Source organism: Catharus ustulatus, chromosome 3, assembly GCF_009819885.2.
Source record: "Catharus ustulatus isolate bCatUst1 chromosome 3, bCatUst1.pri.v2, whole genome shotgun sequence".
Lineage (NCBI taxonomy): Eukaryota > Metazoa > Chordata > Aves > Passeriformes > Turdidae > Catharus > Catharus ustulatus.
The window spans coordinates 86,406,115-86,428,202 of NC_046223.1; the positions used below are offsets into that span (position 1 = coordinate 86,406,115).

Below are 22,088 nucleotides of genomic sequence, written 5' to 3' on the forward strand. Positions count from 1 at the left end.
TTTCATGTGGCATAGCCTGAGCACAGCTTTTTGCTGTTGATATTAAAAGGTGTAAATATGGTGTAAAATCTGTTTGAAAATGCTAGAATTGTTTTGACATGCTGTCATCAGAAGTTCAAATTAGGTGTTTTGTGAGGAAGACAGACCACATAATCAAGTGTTGTCAGCCATTGTATAATTTGCATTTTGCTTGTGGGTATTGATTAAATAGCTGCCCAGCATGCTGTTGTTTAGGTTTGCCTTCTCTAGTCACCATATTTTCTGTGGGAAACCCAAGATACTAAAAAGGGGGAGTAGGTGATTTGGAAGATTCATCTGTGGAGTCAGTCGGACTTCATGGTCTTTTGGGCAAGCTGACTTCTCCCTCAGAAACCAAAACTCTAAAACGTTTATTAAATCTCAGTGAAGGCATTTTTGTGGTAAAAGCAAAAGCCATTTTCTACTCTACCTTTAGCATGAATGTGATGCTGGTCTTACATTTTGTAAGGAAATGTTCTTTAGATGTTCAGATCAATCAGATTTAGTATCAGTTTTTTGCTTCCATAGATGTAAAAGTATTACAAAAAGAGAATATTTTTCAAGATGTTTCTGCCTGTGTGACACTAGTGCCATTCGCTGAGGTACTCTGTAAATAGTTCCTGCCATGCTCTGTTTTCTGAATATATGTTATATTGAATGAAGTACAATATATGTTATATCGAAGTAAGGTAAAGGTGTCCTTACAGTGGAGATATCAGCACCTCAGTTACTGAAAAAAGGTTTCTTCTTAACCTACAATGTGGTTGATATAAAGGAGTCACAAAAACTTGATTGGCTCTTACCCAATACCTAGTTTTTTAATGCTGAAATTTATTCTGAGATAAATTTTAGATCATCCAGCTGCTTTTGATTTTTGAACTTTTCATCTTGGTACAGATATGCCTCTGCTTTCAGTCTAAATAACTGTGTGGTAAACACACTTTGAAAGCAAGTGAGGCCTGAATCATCTTTTTAGTTGAAGCTGTCATGATAATTCAGGGAGTATGATGAGAGATGAGACACAGAATCTGTACTTTTCCTTGTGAGTGGGAATCTATCTAATGTTTCTCAGCAGAATTCACAATTTGAGGATATTTATGATATTTCAACTATAGCTAGACAATAAGCACAGGGACAAGACAAAATCTTTATTTTTTCCCCTGTCTGTCATGCCAAAGCTATAGTGGTAACTTTTTGTTTACTCTACTTCCCACTTTTTTTGGAACCTTGAGGTTACACTGCTGCATTATTTTCCATGACTGCATTTTGGAGTGGCACACAAGCAAAAGTTGCACAAAATGCAGCAGCTTGTTCACCTCTCTGTCTGTGAGAACTGCCCTGCAGTGGGCAGCTGTTAGTCTTCTGAGGAAGTTGCTCTTGACCTAAAAACCTCAAGCTGTTTGGCTGGCACGCCTCAGAAGAATTGTTTTTTGACACACTGCCACACCTGTGGTTGGTGAAGTTGCTTTAGCTGCCAGGCAATTTATCCCTCAGTCCATTGACTGCAGAGGGAGCCTCTGAAAAATAGACTTGGCCCGTGTGCTTGTCTCTGTGTCTAAAGAAAGGAACAAAGAGTTTAGGACTGTCACTAATACTAGATTTGAATGCATATATGTTTATATATATATATACTTAAAAGCATACTTGTTGATTTTTTCCATGTGTGGACCTGATCTAAACTCTTTTGTTTCCCACCCTTTCAGCTTCTCCCTTTAAGCCACCTCGAAATCTGAGAACTTCTGATTCAACTATGTCAAGTTTCCGAGTAACCTGGGAGCCAGCCCCGGGGAGAGTGAAGGGGTACAAAGTAACTTTCCACCCTACTGAAGATGACCGGAGCCTAGGAGAATTAATAGTGGGGCCATACGACAGCACAGTGGTATTGGAGGAGCTTAGGTATGGTAATTCCCTCATGTTTTGTTTTATTTCCTTTAAATAAATTTAACCTAGGGTTTTGTTTAATCATGATCTGGTATTGAAATGCCTGGAAAAATCTACTGTAAGTTAAGCAAGTAATTTTGTTAATTATCAATGAAAATCTTGTTATGCCATCTCTGAAAGGTATCTGGAAGGTTTCTTTCTAAGATTATCCATTTACGTCACTTGTGATGTCCTCACAGGAACTGAAGAAGGAAAGATATAGGCTGGAGCTGGAATATGTATTTCACATATGAGGAGGATAATGAAAAACTGATGGATATTTGGGATTTCTAAAGTTCCCTCTCAAAAGTTTCTTGTCTCATGCTTCTCAAAAGATGCTTAGTTTAGCTCTTGATTCATTTTCTCAGAGGCTTGTATTTTTAAAGCAGACTTCACACCAAGTCAAAATCTGTTAGGCAAGTATATTAAATAGAATTAAAATAGGATCAAGTCAAAAAACCATGCAGTCATAAAATGGTTTGGGTTGAAAGGGACCTTAAAGATCATCTGTTTCCAGCCTTGTTGCCATGGGCACCTTCCAATAGATCAGGTTGCTCAAAGCCCTATCCACCCTGGCCTTGATGCCCTGGGATGGGACATCCACAACTTCTCTGGCCACCCCTGTTCAAGTGTCACACCACCCCCACAGTAAAGAGCTTCTTCCATAATATCTGATCTAAATCTAGTCTCAGATTAAGGCCATTACTCTCTGTTCCTATCACTACATGCCCTTGTCAGAAGTGCCTGTCCAGCTTCTTTTGGCTCCCTTTAGGTGCTGGAAGCCTACCATAAGGTCTCCCCAGACCTCCCTCTTCTCTAGGCTGAACAACCCCAACTTGCAGCCTGTCTTCACAGGATAAGTACTCCATCCCTCTGATCACCATTTTGATCTTCCTCTGGACTCATTTACAAGAGGTCCAAGCTCTTCTTATATTGGTGTCTCCAGAGCTGGATGCTGTACTCCAGGTGGGGTCTCACATGAGCAGAATAGAGGGTGAGAATCACCTGCTGGTCACTTCTTGTGATGCAGCCCAGGCATCATGCCCAGTCCCTGCATTTTCCCTCTGTGACCTTCCAGCAGTGCGGCTGGAGCACTTTTCAGTACCTCAGCCTTTTCCATATCCGGGGTAACCAGGTCTCCTGTTTTCTTCTGAAAGGGGCCCATTTTTTCTCTAGTCTTCCTTTTATCATCGATGTACCATAGAAACTTTTCTTGTTGCCCTTGATGTCCCTGGCCTGATTTAGTTTATTGGGGCTTTAGCTTTCCTAACCTGATCTCTGGCTGCCTGGACAGTTTCTCTTCACAAAATTAAATGAGGAAGGCTATACATTTAAGTATAGAGTGTAAAATCCTGTGAGCATTTAATAAGTGAAGTGTTTAGCATTTAACTAGCCAAATGACTTTAGTTAAAATACACTTCTTTGACTATTTCAGGGCAGGAACTACCTATAAGGTAAATGTTTTTGGGATGTTTGAAGGAGGAGAGAGCAACCCTCTGGTTGGACAAGAGATGACCACTCTTTCAGATACTACTACGGAGCCATTTTTATCTAGAGGTAAACATGACTGAATTGAAGAAAAGGCACTCTTGTATAATGGATAAAAAAAAGATCAAAAGCTTACTACATTTTCTGTTTTTCTAAAGCACATACATACTTTTTTATAGGATTCATTATATTCCCTTCCCTAATGACATAAAACTTGGTCTGAAATGACCACAAAGCATGCCCCAGTTCACAGTTCTAGTTCTCTGCACCCTTCAGATGATCTTACAAAGATGATAACACAGGCAACCTGTGTTTTGCTGATTATTCAAAACCATCTGCATTGCATTTGCAAGCTGTCCACATCTGTGTTAAATCACATAAGGTCAAATTCTTGAACAGAGATCATGGCTCATCTACAGGGGTCTTCTCAGGAGTAGAACAAGGAATTTTAAGCAGATTGTTGGCCCTTTGCTTATCCTTATATGGTGACTCTTAAGACTAAAATGATATATGAACAAAGATCTGATAGTTGGGAATGTCCTAGTGCTAATCTATATAATTTAGCATTATATTCAACATAGTCATTGTTTAGTCTTTTGGGTTATTTTCTATAATAGCAAGAGACATTTTCACAAAGACAATTGCAGAGTGCTCTCTAGTTGGGAGTTTCTCTCTGTGTAGCTAGTAAACCTTTCTTTCAAGGTTTCTGTGAATGTTATGATTTTATCTCCCTTTGGTGTGGTTTCAGGGCTCAATCCTTAATGGAAAGCATAAAAAAGCAGGTCTACTTCTGAGTAGCCAAGTATACATGAATAAGTATATTTCTCCTCTGCCATTTCAGTGCTTATATAACCATCAGAAATAATTTATGGAGGAGAAAGAATCTAACTGCAAAGTCTTTTCACAGTTAAATAAAGAAAAAAAGTTTCTGATGGCTGACTGTATTGTTTTTGCTTAGCCCAGACTGGGCTATGTAAAAAATATCTATCTTGTATATAACTTTATTGAAACATTTTTAGAAACTTTTTAATTAATTGGTGTCCCCCTCTGTCTAATACTAGAGGGTAAAACTGAAAAAAAGACCCCAAAACAGGCCAGCAGTGACATTAGACTAAAGCTTTAATAAGTCTGGCAACAAAAAATTGCACCAAGAGTGGTTTGTTATTTTTTCATTATAGCAGCTCTCATTTCTGTCTTTGGTGTTATACTCTCTAAGCTGATTAGTTTTATTAATGCATGGATTTGAGTCATGGTTAATGTGAAGAATGTATTTATATCTTGGACTGTAAATGTAATAGTAAAGTATTTATTAATGGGGGGAAAAAATCACCCTAGATCTGGCACATTTACTAGAATTTTCCATGTAGGGGACTATAATATGTTGGAAGAAACATAAAAGTCAAAGTAGATTAACTTTTATATTGTACATAAAGTTAACTTTAACTTCCATATTAAAGTTATGCATGCAATTTTTTAAACTAACATGGTTTGACTTAAACCCTACTCCCAACTGATTCTATTGTCCTGACTAAAGACTAGATCTATATTTTCTGTGCAGAAGAGGATCATGCTTTTAACCCCCAGGTACATGGAATAGTTATATTCATGAGTCTACAGTGTTGGATCAATTCTGTGGAACATATATGAAATCACAATATCTTTCAACTGTGATGAGTGTGGATGATTTTTCTCAATGGGATTTCTTCCATATAAAGACCAGAAGCTCTGATGGCAGGAAGCCAGAAAATTTGCAGCTGGTAACAAAATCTACAGGAAAAAAAGAGAGAAAGGATTTTGGCTATTTTTTTTTTTCTTTTTTTGGCAAATGGCTGTGGATAAAATTATTGTGTCTTTCTGTTTTGTATAAATATTTTGTGATTTTCCTTGTGATGAAAACAATATGATGCATATTTTATTTTGTAATTTGTAAACTGAAGATATCTGAAATAACTTCCTACCTTTTTAGAACATTGCAGCTTTATATGAATGTTTGTTCTTGTTCCCTCTGCATTTCTTGACCTGTGTTTATGTTTGTGTGTCTTCTCTGGATTGTGCTCTTTCTTTTCTGTACATGCAAACTTCTATACCATATGTATTATTATGTCTTTTTCCCCTGAAAATTGAGGAATGATATTTATTTGACAGTGATTGTAATCTGTGCTGTTAATCCTACTATTACATGGTTGAAAATTAATCAGTAGTTTAGCTATATGTGACAGACTAAAATACCATAAAATTGAATAATCTAATAGTGCTTACTGCCATATCAGTGGTTCTTCTAGTAGTCTTGTACAAAACTTCTGAAATCAAGTTATCATCCGTCTTTAAAGACCAAAACAGACAATGACATGACAATACAGAACACTGGCCTTGACATTTGCAAAGGCTTATTTTTAAAAGGAAACATACATGAAGGAATTTAGACAGCTTTTGCCATGGAACCACTGACTAGTGTGAATAATGCTCTCGAATAGGTCATACTTGACGGAGTGCCAGTGAATAAAACTAGAGCTATTTTGGAAGCTAACTCATGACATATGTCATCTAAAAGGATGGGGAAAGAAAGCCATCATGCTAAGGCTGTATTTTTCTGGTTGACATGGCAGGTTTAGAATGTAGAACCAGAGCAGAAGCTGATATTGTGCTGCTGGTGGATGGCTCATGGAGTATTGGCCGGCCAAATTTTAAAACCATCAGGAACTTCATTGCCCGTATTGTTGAAGTTTTTGATATTGGTCCTGACAAAGTACAGATTGGTAAGTTCTCATATGTTGGCGAGAAAATGGAGCATACCTGCTACAGACACACATAATAACTGAGTAAATGGTGGCTTTTTTCCCAGGTCTTGCACAGTATAGTGGTGACCCCAGGACAGAATGGAATCTCAATTCTTACCGAACCAAACAGTCTTTATTAGAGGCAGTAGCCAACTTACCATACAAAGGAGGCAATACTCTAACAGGTATGTCACAGTGCCAGGATTTTACTTAAGGTAAAAAGTGAAAAGGATTCTAGTAACTGACCCTGATATTGTTCAGTGAACTCAAATGTGTCCGTGATTAATGGGACTTAACAGCTCAGCTCAGTATGGTTAGAAAAGAGCAGGCCCAGCATAGGCTTATAAACTCAGGAGAAATGTGTTAGAAGAGATTTTGGGTCATGAGGAGCTTGTGTTGCTGTTAAGCCTATGAGAAGAAGAAAGGTCAGTTCCATGTCAGGGTTGGAATGAAGACAACCAGGAACCAGAAGGAAGGGTAGTGGAAGTCAGGAGGGTGCTGCCAACAGGTAAGAGAGCGCTGAATAGCATCAGTTGCTGAGAAGTCTAGATGTTGGGCTGCAACTAGATTAAAAATCCTTCTAGAAGGAAATAAACTGCAGAACTATGTTGTCAGAGTGAAGTCACTAGGATGCACTAATGTCTTTTACCATGACTACTATATGAAAATAGTTTACAGTGATGGTTACTTTCTTTGTGTCATGCTAGGAATGGCTTTGGATTTCATCTTAAAAAACAACTTCAAACCAGCTGCTGGCTTAAGGCCCAGAGCTCGCAAAATTGGTGTTCTCATCACTGATGGCAAATCACAAGATGATGTAGTCACCCCTTCAAGAAAACTCAGAGACGAGGGAGTGGAACTGTATGCAATTGGTAAGTACTCTATGAAGGGGTGGCCTGTAGCAACTCCCTCCCCCTCATCTGTTAAACATGCAGAGAAGTGGCCACATACGTAAAAGGTATTCAAAGAATGTGTTTAGGAACTTGATTGCATGTTATAGTGCTTCATGACCACAATTTCTAACATGTTTTACTTCTTCTTCGCTTGTAAGGTATTAAAAATGCAGATGAAAATGAATTGAAGCAGATTGCAACGGATCCAGATGACATCCACGCTTACAATGTTGTAGATTTCCCCTACCTGGCTACCATTGTTGATAATGTAACCACAAATCTGTGTAACAGTGTGAAAGGTCCAGGTACATCACATTTTCAGTCTATTTCATTCTTTTTCCATGTACGTGCTTGCGCTGCTAATTCCTTTTTATTACTTACTGGGAACACTGTGTTAGCCGTGGGCTGTTTTTTCAGCTGCTGGTGTGAGGATGTTGTGCAGACCACCTGGACTACCCTGCAGGGGTCCTTCCTTTCCTTCCAGCAGTGACTGTGTTGTAACTAACGCAGCATGACGTTGCTGGATGTGCCTTCTTTTTCTCCCCAGAATCGTGAAGTGTCTTTCTTAGTGTGTCAGCTTTTTATTCATTGTGGCATGTTTTTTGATGATACTCATCCAATAAGGAAAATTTTAGCAGCCCTGCTCTTTTCAAGCATTAATGTCTGATGGCCCAAAAGCAAAGCTGAGCATGGGAAAACAGTAATGTTAGCTGATGGTTCTTCTGTGAAACACTGGTGTCGAAGGTGGAATAGGAATTACAGGGAACTAGTCTTTAGTGTGTTAAGATGAGCTATCTCTTAATGCAGTTGTTTTAAGAACTCCTGAGGAAAAAGAAATATAAGCAACTACATTAAGTGTTTTTTTGCCCTTCTGATAAGATAAATTAATGTCTTTTTAACTTGCTTCCTTCTTGCAGGTGATTTGCCACCTCCTTCAAATTTAGTTATTTCAGAAGTGACACCTCGTTCTTTCAGACTGAGATGGAGCCCACCTCCTGAGAGTGTTGATAGATACAGAGTTGAATATTATCCTACCTCTGGAGGTAGCCCTAAACAGGTTAGCATTGCATGATCATCTTTGGCATTGTCCAGTATAACCTTGGACTTCCACATCATGGTAATATCATTCTGAATTAGTGCTGAATAGGATATAACAATAACTTAAAAATGTTTCTAAGGTCAAGAATATCATGCTTTGGTAAATGATACACAAAATTACAAAAAATAGGAGGATATGTATTACTTCGGTTGTTTTAATCTAATGAATCCCGAAGTAAAATATATTTCTTATACAGAGTTACCTTGTGTTTCTAGTAACTCTTTTATTTTCATATTCCACTGTCGTTTATTAGTTGAATTAGTTATGTTAGTCTATTCCAGAAATTTTCTGACCGTACTCATGGGTAGGCCGCTTTTTTCTTTTTAAAGCATTTTCTTCTTTGTAGAAAACAGGACAGTGGGGGATACAGGTTGTAAGAAGTGCTTAGATTAACACTATATGACTCCAAACTTTTTATTGCATAGGATCAGACTTATCTTGTGGTTATTACTTCTCTACACAGAGAACCAGTGGCTGGCAATTCTTGTTTCTAGGAAATCGGAATTGTTCATTACTCTCTTTAACCAAAAATAATAGTATTTAGGAAAATGAAGTGTTTAGAAGAATATAGTTGGGTGCCTCTGCGCACGTAGCTCCGAATTTCCCATCTCTGACTGTGGCTTTTAAATCTTAGTTCATATTTAGCTCATGGAGAGTTCAAGATTTGGCCTTTGATTAAAGTTTGAGCTGTTGTTTCAGTGCACACTGACTTTACAATTTGACTACTTCCTGGCATTTTTTTTCTGCAAGATGTTGCTAATACTGTGTGCTGTAACCATCTAGATTATCCTGGATTTTGAAATTTTTCCCAAAGTGGTCCTTTTTTCCCTGGTCCTTTCTTTATATTCTTTAGTGATATAGAAGTGTAAACCACACATGAAATCAGAATGCACTGAAAGTGATGCTGAGCACATCCAGCTCAGTTTGAAACAAATGTCAGTCTGATATTTCCCTACAGCTTGCTTTGCAAAAATAATGCTATATTGTCAGACAAAATGTATACAAAATTAGTACCAGATTTATCTCCTTGTCAGTGATTTCTGCAGTTTCACAAGGAATGATTGCTTTTCTTAGAGGTAAGATTACAAACATATTTGTCTTACATTGCTTCTCTTGCAGTTTTATGTAAGTAGGATGGAAAGAACAACAGTTCTGAAAGATCTGCAACCTGAAACAGAATATGTGGTTAATGTGTTTTCTGTGGTAGAAGATGAAAGCAGTGAACCTCTGATCGGCAGGGAAACAACTTGTAAGTTAGAGACGGGTCATGGATAACATGTCAACTTGTTCCACTGGAGCTGTCCAGTAGAACTTCTAGCACTATGGATTTTCTGCTTAACAGAAGTAAAATATTTAATTTGAATTACCAAACTATGTTGTGTTGCTCTGGTTGTTCAGACCTTGTTGTCTGGAAGACTTCAGCAAAGTGAAACTGCAATGTGATAGAAAATATTTGTCCCAGCTTCTTCTTAGGCTCATAAAGAATGGCTGTACAAAACTAGAACAACAGACACAAATTACAAGACAGAGTTTATAAATTCCTGAAATCTGATCATAAACAAATGAGTACTCCTTCATTTTTATGCTAGTTAATAAATTCCTGCTATTACCAGACAGCATTATTCCTAATTAGCAAAAGATAATTCAACATAATTATGGCACTTCTGTGAGTTATAGCTCAGCTATATTTCTCCTATGAGCTGTCTACATGATTGATTTCAGGTATTTACTCTGTATGCAACATAGGGTGACCTACCTCTTTCATAATATTGAATGTTTGCTGTTTATTTCACTTCTTCATTTTGTATTAGGCTTGTCAAAATCCTTAAAATGTGTGTATAATTTTTATGAAGTTTTGATATGATTTTGTGGAGACTTTTCATATTTTAATAATTTGAGAAATACAGAAAACAAAAAGAAAGCAAAAAAATCCTCTTTGTACAGATCCCAAGTCAATCATGTTGTTTATGTTTATTATAATTTTCAAGTGAGTTAATGCTGCTTTTTACAATATTAAAATGATCCAGTGCAGATTTATAAGAGTTTTAGCTGTGTAGGTAGAAAATCTGTGGCCACATTCAAAATGGTATGACAATTACCTCATTCTTCAACTAAGAATTTAAATACCACTGTTTGCAGATCACCCCTCTGCTACCCATAACATGCCCTAATACCCATGTGCAATATTCTCAGCAGTATGACCTATGATAAAATTTATTAAGAAATAAATTAATATGTGTTTTTTATTTGACAGTACCAATCTCTTCAGTTAGAAACTTGAATGTTTATGACATTGGATCAACTTATATGCGAGTGAGATGGGAACCTCTCAATGGTGCTACTGGTTATTTGTTAACATATGAACCTGTGAATGCTACAGTCCCAGCCACAGAGAAAGAGGTAAGGGAATTTGTCTTTGCTACCTGTGCTCTACCAAGAATAAATTAAGAAAAACTGTTAGACTCTCATAATGGTCAAAAGACTGGGATGTACTTCTTGAAGTGCAGTGAACTTACTGGGATATTATATACAATGACATCAGTCAGGAAATTGTAAATATACTGTGAATCTCACAAACAAAATTCCCTTGAAATTAAATCATTGCTTGGTTTTCTGTCATTGCTTTTTTCAGTTTTTAAACTTGGTGTGTTATTTTTCATGTGCAGATGCCTGTGGTACCATCAGTGAATGAGGTGCAGCTGGTGGATCTCATCCCCAACACCGAGTACACTTTAACAGCTTACGTATTGTTTGGTGATATGAAGAGTGACCCACTCACCACACAAGAAGTGACGTGTATGGACATCTTGATTTTTGCTTTGTTATTGCTTCAGCAGCACCTAATTTTAATTATATTTCATTTAGAAGACCATCTTAATCATGTTTTATTCATTTTCTAACACTCATACATCTCCCGAAGACCTCAAAGGCAATTTCAATGACAAGGATCCAGCTACTAAAAGGGAACAATATAATTTTTAACTTGAATAATGAAGGAAATCTTGAGATCAGTGTTTTTAAAAGGTTTTGATTTTGCTTGTATTAATTTAGAAACCTTGTTCCCAAATTCAGACATCCTCTTAAGCATAGAAAATACAGGCTGTATCAAATCAAGAAAAAAATAGATCAAAAAATGGCTTCTGTTTTTATACCTTTCCTTAAACATTTCCTATTGGCAGAGGCAGGCTTCTGGTCTAGATACATGCAGCATGGCTACTTTTATGTCCTTAAAAATTTTAAACCATTAACCATAGATGAAAAGTGGCTACTGTCATCAAAAGTTATCTTAAAACATTTTAAACCATTAACCATAGATGAAAAGTGGCTACTGTCATCAAAAGTTATGGTCTTAATCCCTGATACTTCTGGAAATATTGTGCTCATAAGTTACAAAGGTGAAACTACCACAGTTTATAGCTATTTTACTCATTGCTGGGAAATGAAGCTTCTGAACTCTCTCATCTAATGCCCAGGACAGTGAACTTGTCAGAAAGTGATTGCCTTAATTCACTGAAAAAACTTTCACTGAAAGACGTGAAAGGAATTCACTTCCATCTGTGAGATACTTATATCTCTGCTATGAATAGCATTCACTCACTACTATCACTATTTTTACAGTACCTTTGCCTGGACCCAGAGGTTTAAAAATTCAGGATGTTACTCACAGCACCATGAATGTCGTTTGGGATCCTGCCCCAGGAAAAGTTCGAAAATACATCCTAAGATATAAAATAGCTGATGATGCTGATGTAAAGGAGGTAAAATTTTCAAAGTACTAGGAAAGTTTTATTTTAAGAAGCTAAATTACTAAAATAATAGTAAAGGTAGTATTATAACCCACCAGGGAGAGTAAAGTACATCAGTTCATAGTGATTGCAGTCAGGAAAGGGTATTGATTTCTTGGAAACTGATTGAGCACGACATAGATTTCTTGGGTACTCCCTTCTTCCTCTTCCTCCTCCTCCAGAGAGGAAAAATACTTAAACTGACTGGAGAGTTTTCATTTGTTTTGGTAAAGACTCATTTCTGTGCTCTGCTCAAATATCATACTGCCAAAGTCTAAGAACAGCTCACAGTTAAGAGGACAGGATAATGGAATAAAGGTATGTTAGCTCCTTTGCCTACTGACAGAACATGTGGGAGCATTGTTAGAGATGTCTTTTAGTTAAGTACAAGCTTTCCTTGAACGTGCTGCTAGACATAAACCTCCTGGAGAATTACATTTGTTTTTTAAAGGAACCAGAATTTTCCAAAGGTTCAGTTTGCATCCTTGCTTCCAAAGGAATAAAGCAGTGAATGATCCATAAGTACTATGTGTATCGGATATAATATGTTTTACAAAGGAATTGAGTAGAGAACACTCAATATTCAGGTGTGAATTTAAGGGCAAATGGCAAAACTTAGTGCAGAATGCTGCTTTGTTTTCCAGTGCAGGAATTTCTGCCATTAGATCAAATGCAGCATAAGAAATAGAGCAATTTACAATCCTTTAAGTCACTATTTTTATTCTTAGGTGGAACTTGATAGACTCAAAACCAGCATTACTCTCTCTGACCTTTCCTCCCGAACACTGTACAATGTAAAAGTTGTTGCTGTATATGATGAAGGGGAGTCCATACCAACAAATGCAGAAGCTGTCACTCGTAAGTTTTCCTAATAGTCATTCTTGTGGATTTTTTTGCCTTATGTTTGATTTAACTGGTGTGTGTTGCAATATGTTATTGAGTTTAGGTGGAACTCTAATTTAATCTGAGAAATATTTCATTTGAACTTATAGCATTATTTGCAATATAATAAACCATAGGAATCCTAGATGAGTTGTGTCTTACTGCAGTGAACACTGACACTGCAGTCTGCAGAGAGGTGAAGAGCCACTGAAGCAAAACTATTTCTATTTAAAGAGTGAAGGAGAAGTGTAGGTGTAGAGTTGGTAAGAAAGTATGAGAACAGAGGAAAGGTTTAGCAAGTCCAGCCAGGAATCTAGGCAAGTGAGTAAGAAGCTGGACAATATACTAGAGGATTATAGAGACACAATCCTGTCTCTGATCCAAGAGAGTTTTTGCATCATGGAATGCTTAAGCAACCATAACTTTTAGAGAATCATAAAGGCACATTTGAATAACCTCAACAAATAGAGGCAAAGAATTGAAGCTATGCAAGCTGTAAGAGCTGATCTCCATACGAGACGTGACAGACTGAAAGAATAAAGTAGCTATCAATGAAGTTCTCATCCTGATCAAGGCTTAGGATTTAAGAATATAGTTAGCCAAAAAAGCTAAAACAGAAAAGAGCAATTTTACCTTTTCACTGCCCCTTCGTCAGGTGTGAAAAAGAAGAAAAGCCCATTCATATTTTCTCTCATTTTTTCTTCTGAATTTTTCATTTGGAAGTGTGATGTATTTAAAAATGTGTGTGAGATTTGCTGTTGTGCTAGTCTTTGCTCTGTACCTGTGGTTGTGTGTGAATGTGTGTGTAAGGAAAGAAAAGGAAAGGTCTGCCAAAGAAATTATTTCTAGTTTAATTCTCTGGTTCTACCTATTTGCATATTTCTTCCCAGTGGCTATAATATTTTCCCTCCTTAACCCACAGTTAACCTCTGTGAATTCTTTCTAAATAAGTGGTGACTTATTTGGCTTATATAAAGAATTTTAAGATTTGCGAGAAACTCATACAAGGACTTGACCTTTGTCTTTGAGAGTTCATATTCACTCCATATAATTCCAAAATGTAACAGCCAGGGCTTCAGTTGTTTTGGGTAGCCATATGAGTTATGACCTTTGCTGAGGTCTGTTTTATCAGATAATGACCTAATGATGTGACCTTAGGAAGGATGATTTGCTTAGCGTAAGTGGACTGCGTTATATACTACAGCATTTGATTGTAGTCATTAGAAGCATGATAACTGAGAGATGAATCTTATAATCTAAATTATTTGTCTGAATAATTCCTTTGTTTAACTGTATTTGTTTAACTGTATTTATTTTGTAGTTACATTTTGTGGAATATTTTTCATTTTCTCATAATAGAGCCTGTGCCAGCACCAGTCAATCTCAGAATCACAGATATAACCACAAATAGTTTCAGAGGTACTTGGGATCATGGAGCTCCAGATGTCTCTCTATACAGAATAACATGGGGCCCCTATGGAAGAGGGGAAAAACAGGAGGTAAGAGTAGACAACCACCTTATGCTTTTGTGGGCAGTCTGTCAGAGGGTGTATTTTTAAACTCAAAAATGTAATTGATAAATGGCCTATAAGTTGGAAACTCAGTGAGAAGGTGTAGGACACATACTGACAGTCATGTTCGATGATGTTACTGAGTAAAAAGTTAGTTATATCCCACTCTCTGTTTGCCTGTTTAATTTGTATCTTCTGGTTTTGTTTATTTATCTTTTCCCTTTTTATTTTTTTAATTTCTTTACAAGACTATCTTAAATGGGGATGAGAATAGTTTGGTCTTTGAAAATTTGAATCCAGATACATTATATGATGTCTCAGTTACTGCCATCTATCCTGATGAATCAGAAAGTGATGATCTCATTGGCAGTGAACGAACATGTAAGTAAATAATGGGATTCTGCATGTTGTTATTCATAGTTATTGAAACAGAAGGCATACACATACAAGAATTCTGAAAATTCTTTCTACTTTTTTCCTAGTACCCTTGGTACCTATCACTACACAAGGTAAGAATCTGAATTTCCAGGTACCATTTTATTAAAGGAAACTCATAGCTCTCTTTTTCTAAACTGTGACAAATGTTGACATTAAAAAGCTGAGATCATTTAATAAATATTATTGTGTATTTGGAAGAATGCTAAACACTAGATTACCACATGTTTATTATTTTACAAACATTATAGTTTATGGTCCCCTGTACTTAATACATTCTGCTCTTGATCAGTCATTCATGCAGCCCCAAAAGCAAGAACGAAGTGTTTGTCTCTGCTCTTTGGTGAACTACATATTTATTACTTTCTTCGTTGTGCTTCTCAGCCCCAAAGAGTGGCCCACGAAACCTTCAGGTGTACAATGCTACTTCACACAGTTTGACTGTCAAATGGGATCCTGCCAGTGGTCGGGTGCAGAGATACAGGATCATTTACCAGCCTATCAGTGGGGATGGCCCTGAACAGTCGGTAACTAATTTTGAAGTGCTAATATTATTCAACCTTAAATGCAACCTTCTGCAAAGTAGAATAATTTCTTTCAAAGCACAACACTGTATGTATGAATCACCTTCTATGTGAACATTTATATTTGTAGTGAGTAAGTACATACTCCCAGCTTTTTTTCTCCTCTTTCAAATCCAAGTTAGAATACTCTTAACTGAGCAGCGATAACTTTGGATGCATCCTGTTTTCCCAAAAATCACGTAATCATAGACTTATTTAGATTGGAAAAGATCTTTGAGCTCATATGCTCCAACTGTTTATCTATGGATAAAACAAAACTAGAATAAAGTGTGTTGAAGAATAAGTCTGTCAGCATCTAAGGCTACAAATCGCAGATACAGGTGTCAGAACAATCAATAATATGAGCTACCATGACTACTTTCATATTCCATAGTTTTCCATCATTTTCATTGTGTGGTTCCCATGCTATCAGAAGACTTTGCCGTGGAACATGCTGTGAACAGTTGAGACTGTCTCCCACCACTCTAGGGTCTGAGTAACCACACAGAGGTAGCAGTTGCAAAGAGAAATCCGTGCAAAATATGTGTTAATGAAGTACTTAGGGTATCTTAGACTCTTTTACTATGATGAGAAGCTGTAATGCTATGGAGAGACCGTACTTTATGATCAGCCAGCTTTCCCTCTGTTGTCAGCACGAACTTTTTTGGCTACTGGCAGCTTATGCAGCACAGCCTGGGAATGGTAATTCAGTCAGAAGTATGTGCTACTTAAAAATGCCCTATTCTGTAGTGGGAGGCTGTTGTGGTTACTGTCAAATGAGTCAGAGGAGCAGTCTCAGATGAGAACAACATTCACTTAGCTTGTTCCTGTAATCAGAGATCACACATGTTCAGAAGTATATCTAGGAATATTTACTTTAGAATCAGTTGGATACTTAAACACCCATTTTAACTCTCTTCTGATCAACATGCATTTGGGTTGAGGTAATTGAAATACATATTGAGCAGTCAAATGCAATTTTAGTGAGAAATTAGAGGAATGAGGAACAGCAATAAGTTTTATTAATAACTGTAATTCATTGCTGGCAGTGGAGTAAAAAGGGAATTATGATTATTCTCTTGAAATCTGTGCAAAGAATATGGTTAATACACTTAATTGCTTACAACTGGATAGAGTCAAGCAGTGACAGTTGGAAAAAACACCTCCGTTTAAGGAGAGCACACATGACTCTCATACTCTGTTTATGGCATTTAATGTCTGTTTGCAAATGACTTGCAGTCCCATGATCATAATTCTTTGTTTTCTTTTGTTACTCTGGCATTTTATTAAACTGTAGATGCTGGGTAGGCAGTAGAACAGTCCCCACCAAAGTATTTAAAATATAATTTCTGGAGGGTTTTTATTGTCTTGCCTGATTTTTAATGGCTTCAGCACCAAGAGGAATCTAAGGTGATTTGAAGGCAGAAAAAAAAGTTGGCAAAAACTGCACACAGAACTGCAGAGACCATTATGATCATTTAGGGTCAGGTTTTGAAAAGCAATCAGATACTAAAACGTAGAGGCAGCCATGATGGGATGATTAAAGCATTTGTGCTTTGAAAGGAGCTTTGTACACTTGAGTACAAAAAACTCCTTTGATTGTAAGTTAAAATAGTCTGCTTGTAAATTAAAATAATCTACTGCTATGAAATGTGAAGATGTGTAAGTGCTTGCTCTTTGTCAGTTCTTCATCAGCAGATGATTTGAAGTGTTATGCTGAACACATTAGCTGAATAGGCTTTGAAAATGTGCAGGTAGTCTTAAAGTATAAAGAATGATAGGAGTTACAATTTGTGCTGGGAGTTTGAACTGGGAGTTTATAGACAATTGTGGTTATACACAAATTTGGAGATTTTAAGGAAGAGTTGTTTTGTGTCTAAATTTACTAAAACCAATATGTATTAAATATTACTATTGTTCAGTGTCTACTGTCAGTGTCAGTCACAAGAAAATTGCAGTATTTGATACATCACAGAGTTTTTTTACACTCTGCATCAAATGCTTTCGTTCTTTACTGTAGCAGTAAGGACAGAAGAAACAGTATAAAAGGGATTTTAATATTTTCCTTTTGTTTTGCTGCAGACTACTGTTGGAGGACGACAGAACAGTGTGGTGATACAGAAGCTGCAGCCTGACACACCATATGCTATTACTGTGTCATCAATGTATGCAGATGGTGAGGGGGGACGAATGACAGGACGAGGCAGAACCAGTAAGTAACTTCTTCAGGTCTTTTTATTAGGTACAAAATAATATCGATGTATTGCTTTTCAGAAGAGCTGAGAAAACTTCCTTGTGATGAAACTCATCCCATCTATATTTGTCATTTTTCCTTTGGTGGTTTTCAAGTTTCTGAAGTGAGAACACTTGTCAGTCTACTGGCTGTAGAGAAACCCTGGACCACTACCTTTGACTGGATGCCCAATTTTTACAGCTGAGAGAAACCCTGACCTTACTATGGAACTTCTTCCTCATTTTAATTTGTTTAACTGTTATATGGCATAATGTAGCAAACACCTTAAAGCATCTGAAGGCATGTTGCTCTCATATATGTGTGCTTTTAAGCACTTCCAGTTGAGAGGCTGACCTTCATATTGTGCTCTTTAGGACTCCATAATTTTTTATTGATGCATTCTTTTGATCCTGCTGTAGAAATCACTGAGTGATTTGCTATCAGAGACATTCCAGGTATAAAACCCATTTCAATATAATTAATTATATAACTATAAAATTATTAATCCAGTTGCATTTACTTTAATTATGAGCTTGCAATGGAAAGTCAGACACAGCAATGGGTTAGGTGAGAAATAAAGAAAAAAATCCTAATGAACTCATTGCATAATTCCAAAATAGTTTCTAGAAATAAATTTTTCTAACTAGCATTGTTTGAAGTGTTGGATAGGTCTGATGTGTTCTGATTGATGAAGAGAATTAAGATTCAACATGAGATACTAAACCTACTTTTAAAATTTTCTAAGGGTACACTATAGAGGCGTGATCTGACGCAAAAAGGAGAGAATAGGGTTCCACATTTCTGACATCTTATTGATCTGTTTTAGAACCTCTCACCACTGTGAAGAACTTGCTGGTTTATGACCCAACCACCAGTACTCTGAATGTTCGATGGGATCATGCAGAAGGAAATCCTCGCCAGTACAAAGTGTTTTATGGACCTACAGCTGGAGGTGCAGAAGAAATGGTAAATTCTTCATGTGGATCTCACTAACCATTTCAGATAAATTACAGCTCATGGTGCTGGTGAGAGAAATGCTGCTGAATGAAGTAGGTCTTGTTTGTCTATGAACTGGCTTTTTTTCTGTTCATAACCACCCTGGAGAAAATGCACAGCACCTCCAAGAAAGTTCCTCCCATATGTATAGTAGACCATCGGTGATTAGTTCTTAGCTTGGGATTTAATACCACACACAGTTTTTTATTTCTTTATCCCTAGGGCACTGTGTGTGAATGTAAAGCTGACTTCAGGGTGTATAAAAGGTTAACAAGTTAGCAGACTTCATTTCTATCCATTTTTACTGCTAAGAAGTCACGTGACTGTAGGCTTCAATGGTATTTGTGAAAGCAGAAAAATCTACTTTCAAATTACTTAATTATAAAGAGCTAAAAGAATCCTGAAAATAGGAAACCTTTGCTGCAGGCTGGGAAATATTACTTTCTAGTTGTGTTTCTTTTTCTACATCAGTACAATTTAATATGCACATGAAATGAGTCATACATGAATGCCATTGTTTCAATAGCAACTAAAGAGCTACTCATGAAAAATATTCTTAAATGCTGTGGAGTTTTATTACCTAACATGAGCTGCTCATTACTTCTTGTCATTAGCATGTTGTAGAGTTATGTAATGAACCTTTCTCTTGACTTAGAAAGTGATATTTTAATGCCTCTGAGCTACTAAATAGTAGTCATTAAAGAGATCACTGCAGATTCTGCTGCTTTCATTGCACTTCATTTCACTACAGCAGGATCTGGACCCAAAAGCGGAGAGAGCTATAAGGGATTATATAGGAGAACATAGAATTCATTGGTATTAAGTCTGAGATAGAACCTTCTTGAAAGGCAGTTCCAGAAGATACCACAAATCATGTTTTTTTAAGCTTCACCTTTTCTAAAGTTTTTATCACATTCAGTCTGGAAATGAACTATGGTAGGGGAGTAAGTGAGAAATAAAAAAGCTTAAACTTTTTGTGTTTGCTTGGCTTTGGTGGGTTTTTTTTTCCCATGTTTTTGTAAAGTTTCTTGACCCTTCCTTTCTGTTTAAATTTGTAGACCACAGTACCAGGAAATACAAACTATGTCATCCTGAGGACTCTTGAACCCAACACACCTTACACTGTAACTGTGGTTCCAGTTTTTCCAGAGGGGGATGGTGGACGTACCTCTGACACTGGACGCACTTGTAAGGAAAATTGTCCTTTGCAAGAAAATGTTTGGATTTTTTAATCAATGGCCTCAGATCATTAGAAATTGATTTTATGTTAAAAGTTTACCTGCTTGGTTATTTTTCCAGCTTTGTAACTTATTCTGTTTCCTTTGCTTATTTGTGTGGAGGCTTTCAGTACGTTTAACTTGGGCAAGCTCAGTTCCAAAGTTTTACAACACACTTGGTGTTTATTTCACAGATTAGTCAAATTTTAATTGTGGTGCTAGTAGAAATACTCATGAACAAGCAGTGAATATTAGTGTTAATCCATGCTAATGTCCCTACCCTGTACTTAAAATTAGCCACGAAATTTGACCTATGAATGTCAACTTGACCTATAATATGTAGTTTGTGGTATTTTTCATACATATCTGATCAACAATAGGATAACAAAGTGTTACAATCATAGTTTCAATTTGCAGTACAAACACATACTTTGATGCCTGGTATGGAAGTTTGGAAAGACTGAACATGGAGATTCTTAGCTTTGTAAATTTTGGGCTAACATAAGTAATTTGTTTATCTTGGGCTGAGGTGCTTTTCAACTTTTGAGCACTGTTGTAAATTCATGTAGAAATAGAACTTACACTAGCAACTTTGTAGAACTTAATATAAATTATCCTTGATCTAGTGGAGAGAGGAACACCAAGAAACATTCATGTTTACAACCCCACACCAAACAGCATGAACGTCCGTTGGGAGCCTGCTCCGGGTCCAGTACAGCAATATAGAATTAATTATGCTCCACTGTCTGGCCCAAGGCCATCAGAATCTGTAAGTAATTTTCCTTTTATACTATTAGTCAAATGTGTGTAAAGAATATTGCTTCCTCCAATGAGTGTAAAAAATAATGGTAAAGTTAGCCAACTGTCTGCCCACAGAGTCTCTGCTGAGAGGACAGTGTTTATAGGAGTCTAGTTCACTGTTAATAAAGGCTTAATTTGGTAAAATGAAAGAAATAAGAAATAAGACTTACCCATTTAAAACTCTGTATTGAGGATTGAATATCCTTTATCCTATTGCAGGTAAAGATGAGTTACATTATTATTTTTTAAGAGTCGAAGACAACAAACATTTATTAGGAATTGTGTAATTATGAAACTAGATGTCAGATTTATGTGATTTTGCCACCAAACCATCTGTTTACCCCACATCCTTACTGTTTCATGGGGGTTGGTAAGCAGTGAAGTTGATATGGGTGCAAAAGTGCCCTCCAGGTGTGAAGTAAGAACTCTTGGATTTCTATGGAAATAAGTGCAGTTTTAAAGCGTCGATCATAAATGTACTCACGCAAAATGTACACTCATATTGTACATGTAGATGTACATGGTTTTATGTAAAGAATTATAAGGACTTTTATGTCCTTTATATGTAGTAAACTGTGACAAAATTTACTTTTTTAGTTTCTATTTATGATTGTTTCTCCTATTTTTTCTGAACTACTTCAATGTAAAATTAAAAAAATAACAATTGTATTTACAGAACGAGAGCTCCTTATACTGTTTGGGGTTTTTTTCCCCACAATTGAATTTTTTATCAATATTGCATGTTTATTTTTGTTATTTTTCTTGGACAGTGTGCAGCATGGTCATGTTTCAAATTTTTCTATATTTCATTCAAATTGTTTTCTGAAAAGAGATGGTATAAGCTGAAAATTTATTTATTTATTTATATATAATTATGTTTCTGTTTTAGATTGTGGTGCCAGGCAACACTCGTGATGTGATTCTGGAGCGCTTGACTCCTGACACTGCTTATTCAATAAATGTTATAGCTCTGTATGCAGATGGAGAGGGAAATCCAAGCCAAGCACAGGGAAGAACATGTAAGAGACAGTCAGTACTTTTGTTGTAAAATGTGTGTCCAAATCGCTGTGTGAAGAACTTATAAAATTGATTGCAATTACAAATAATGTAAGCTATTTAATACAACTCTGAATTAATGCATCTGAATTATGCTTGTAGCAATTATAGGACTCTGTGACAGGGAACTTTTGCTATGCTGCCTGTCAGTTGTGGTACTTGAATAATTAGCAAGTAATTTTCAATTAGGAAATAAGCTTAATTTGAATGTGCAAGAGTTTAAAGGCTGTTCTCAAAATCCAATTACAGGCAAATAACAATTTACCTATTGTAAAAAATAATAGCCTATTAAGATGGGTAGGATTAGTTGTCAACAGAAAAAGAATGGCTTAATGTTTCGTGTCTGACATGGTAATTGTATGGGTTGGCCACCCCAGCTGTTTGTTTTTTTGCTGCAGACACCTAAACACCAAA

At 36.6% G+C, this 22,088-nt stretch overlaps 1 protein-coding gene across 4 annotated transcripts in view; it reads left to right on the forward strand.

The window, feature by feature from the left end:
- The window catches only part of COL12A1 (collagen type XII alpha 1 chain), a 100,075-nt gene that overhangs the window by 36,108 nt on the left and 41,879 nt on the right, over nt 1-22,088 (forward strand). For all 4 annotated transcript variants that reach the window (XM_033054057.2, XM_033054055.2, XM_033054056.2 and 1 more), the window contains 21 exons: nt 1,722-1,914; nt 3,374-3,495; nt 6,033-6,182; nt 6,269-6,388; nt 6,911-7,075; nt 7,255-7,401; nt 8,014-8,153; nt 9,315-9,444; nt 10,450-10,595; nt 10,862-10,991; nt 11,814-11,953; nt 12,709-12,838; nt 14,222-14,361; nt 14,622-14,754; nt 14,856-14,882; nt 15,193-15,335; nt 17,454-17,583; nt 18,431-18,570; nt 19,659-19,788; nt 20,444-20,586; nt 21,508-21,637. In XM_033054057.2, coding sequence (XP_032909948.1) covers nt 1,722-1,914; nt 3,374-3,495; nt 6,033-6,182; nt 6,269-6,388; nt 6,911-7,075; nt 7,255-7,401; nt 8,014-8,153; nt 9,315-9,444; nt 10,450-10,595; nt 10,862-10,991; nt 11,814-11,953; nt 12,709-12,838; nt 14,222-14,361; nt 14,622-14,754; nt 14,856-14,882; nt 15,193-15,335; nt 17,454-17,583; nt 18,431-18,570; nt 19,659-19,788; nt 20,444-20,586; nt 21,508-21,637 — 2,829 coding nt within the window. The remainder of the gene's footprint in view (nt 1-1,721; nt 1,915-3,373; nt 3,496-6,032; nt 6,183-6,268; nt 6,389-6,910; nt 7,076-7,254; nt 7,402-8,013; nt 8,154-9,314; nt 9,445-10,449; nt 10,596-10,861; nt 10,992-11,813; nt 11,954-12,708; nt 12,839-14,221; nt 14,362-14,621; nt 14,755-14,855; nt 14,883-15,192; nt 15,336-17,453; nt 17,584-18,430; nt 18,571-19,658; nt 19,789-20,443; nt 20,587-21,507; nt 21,638-22,088) is intronic.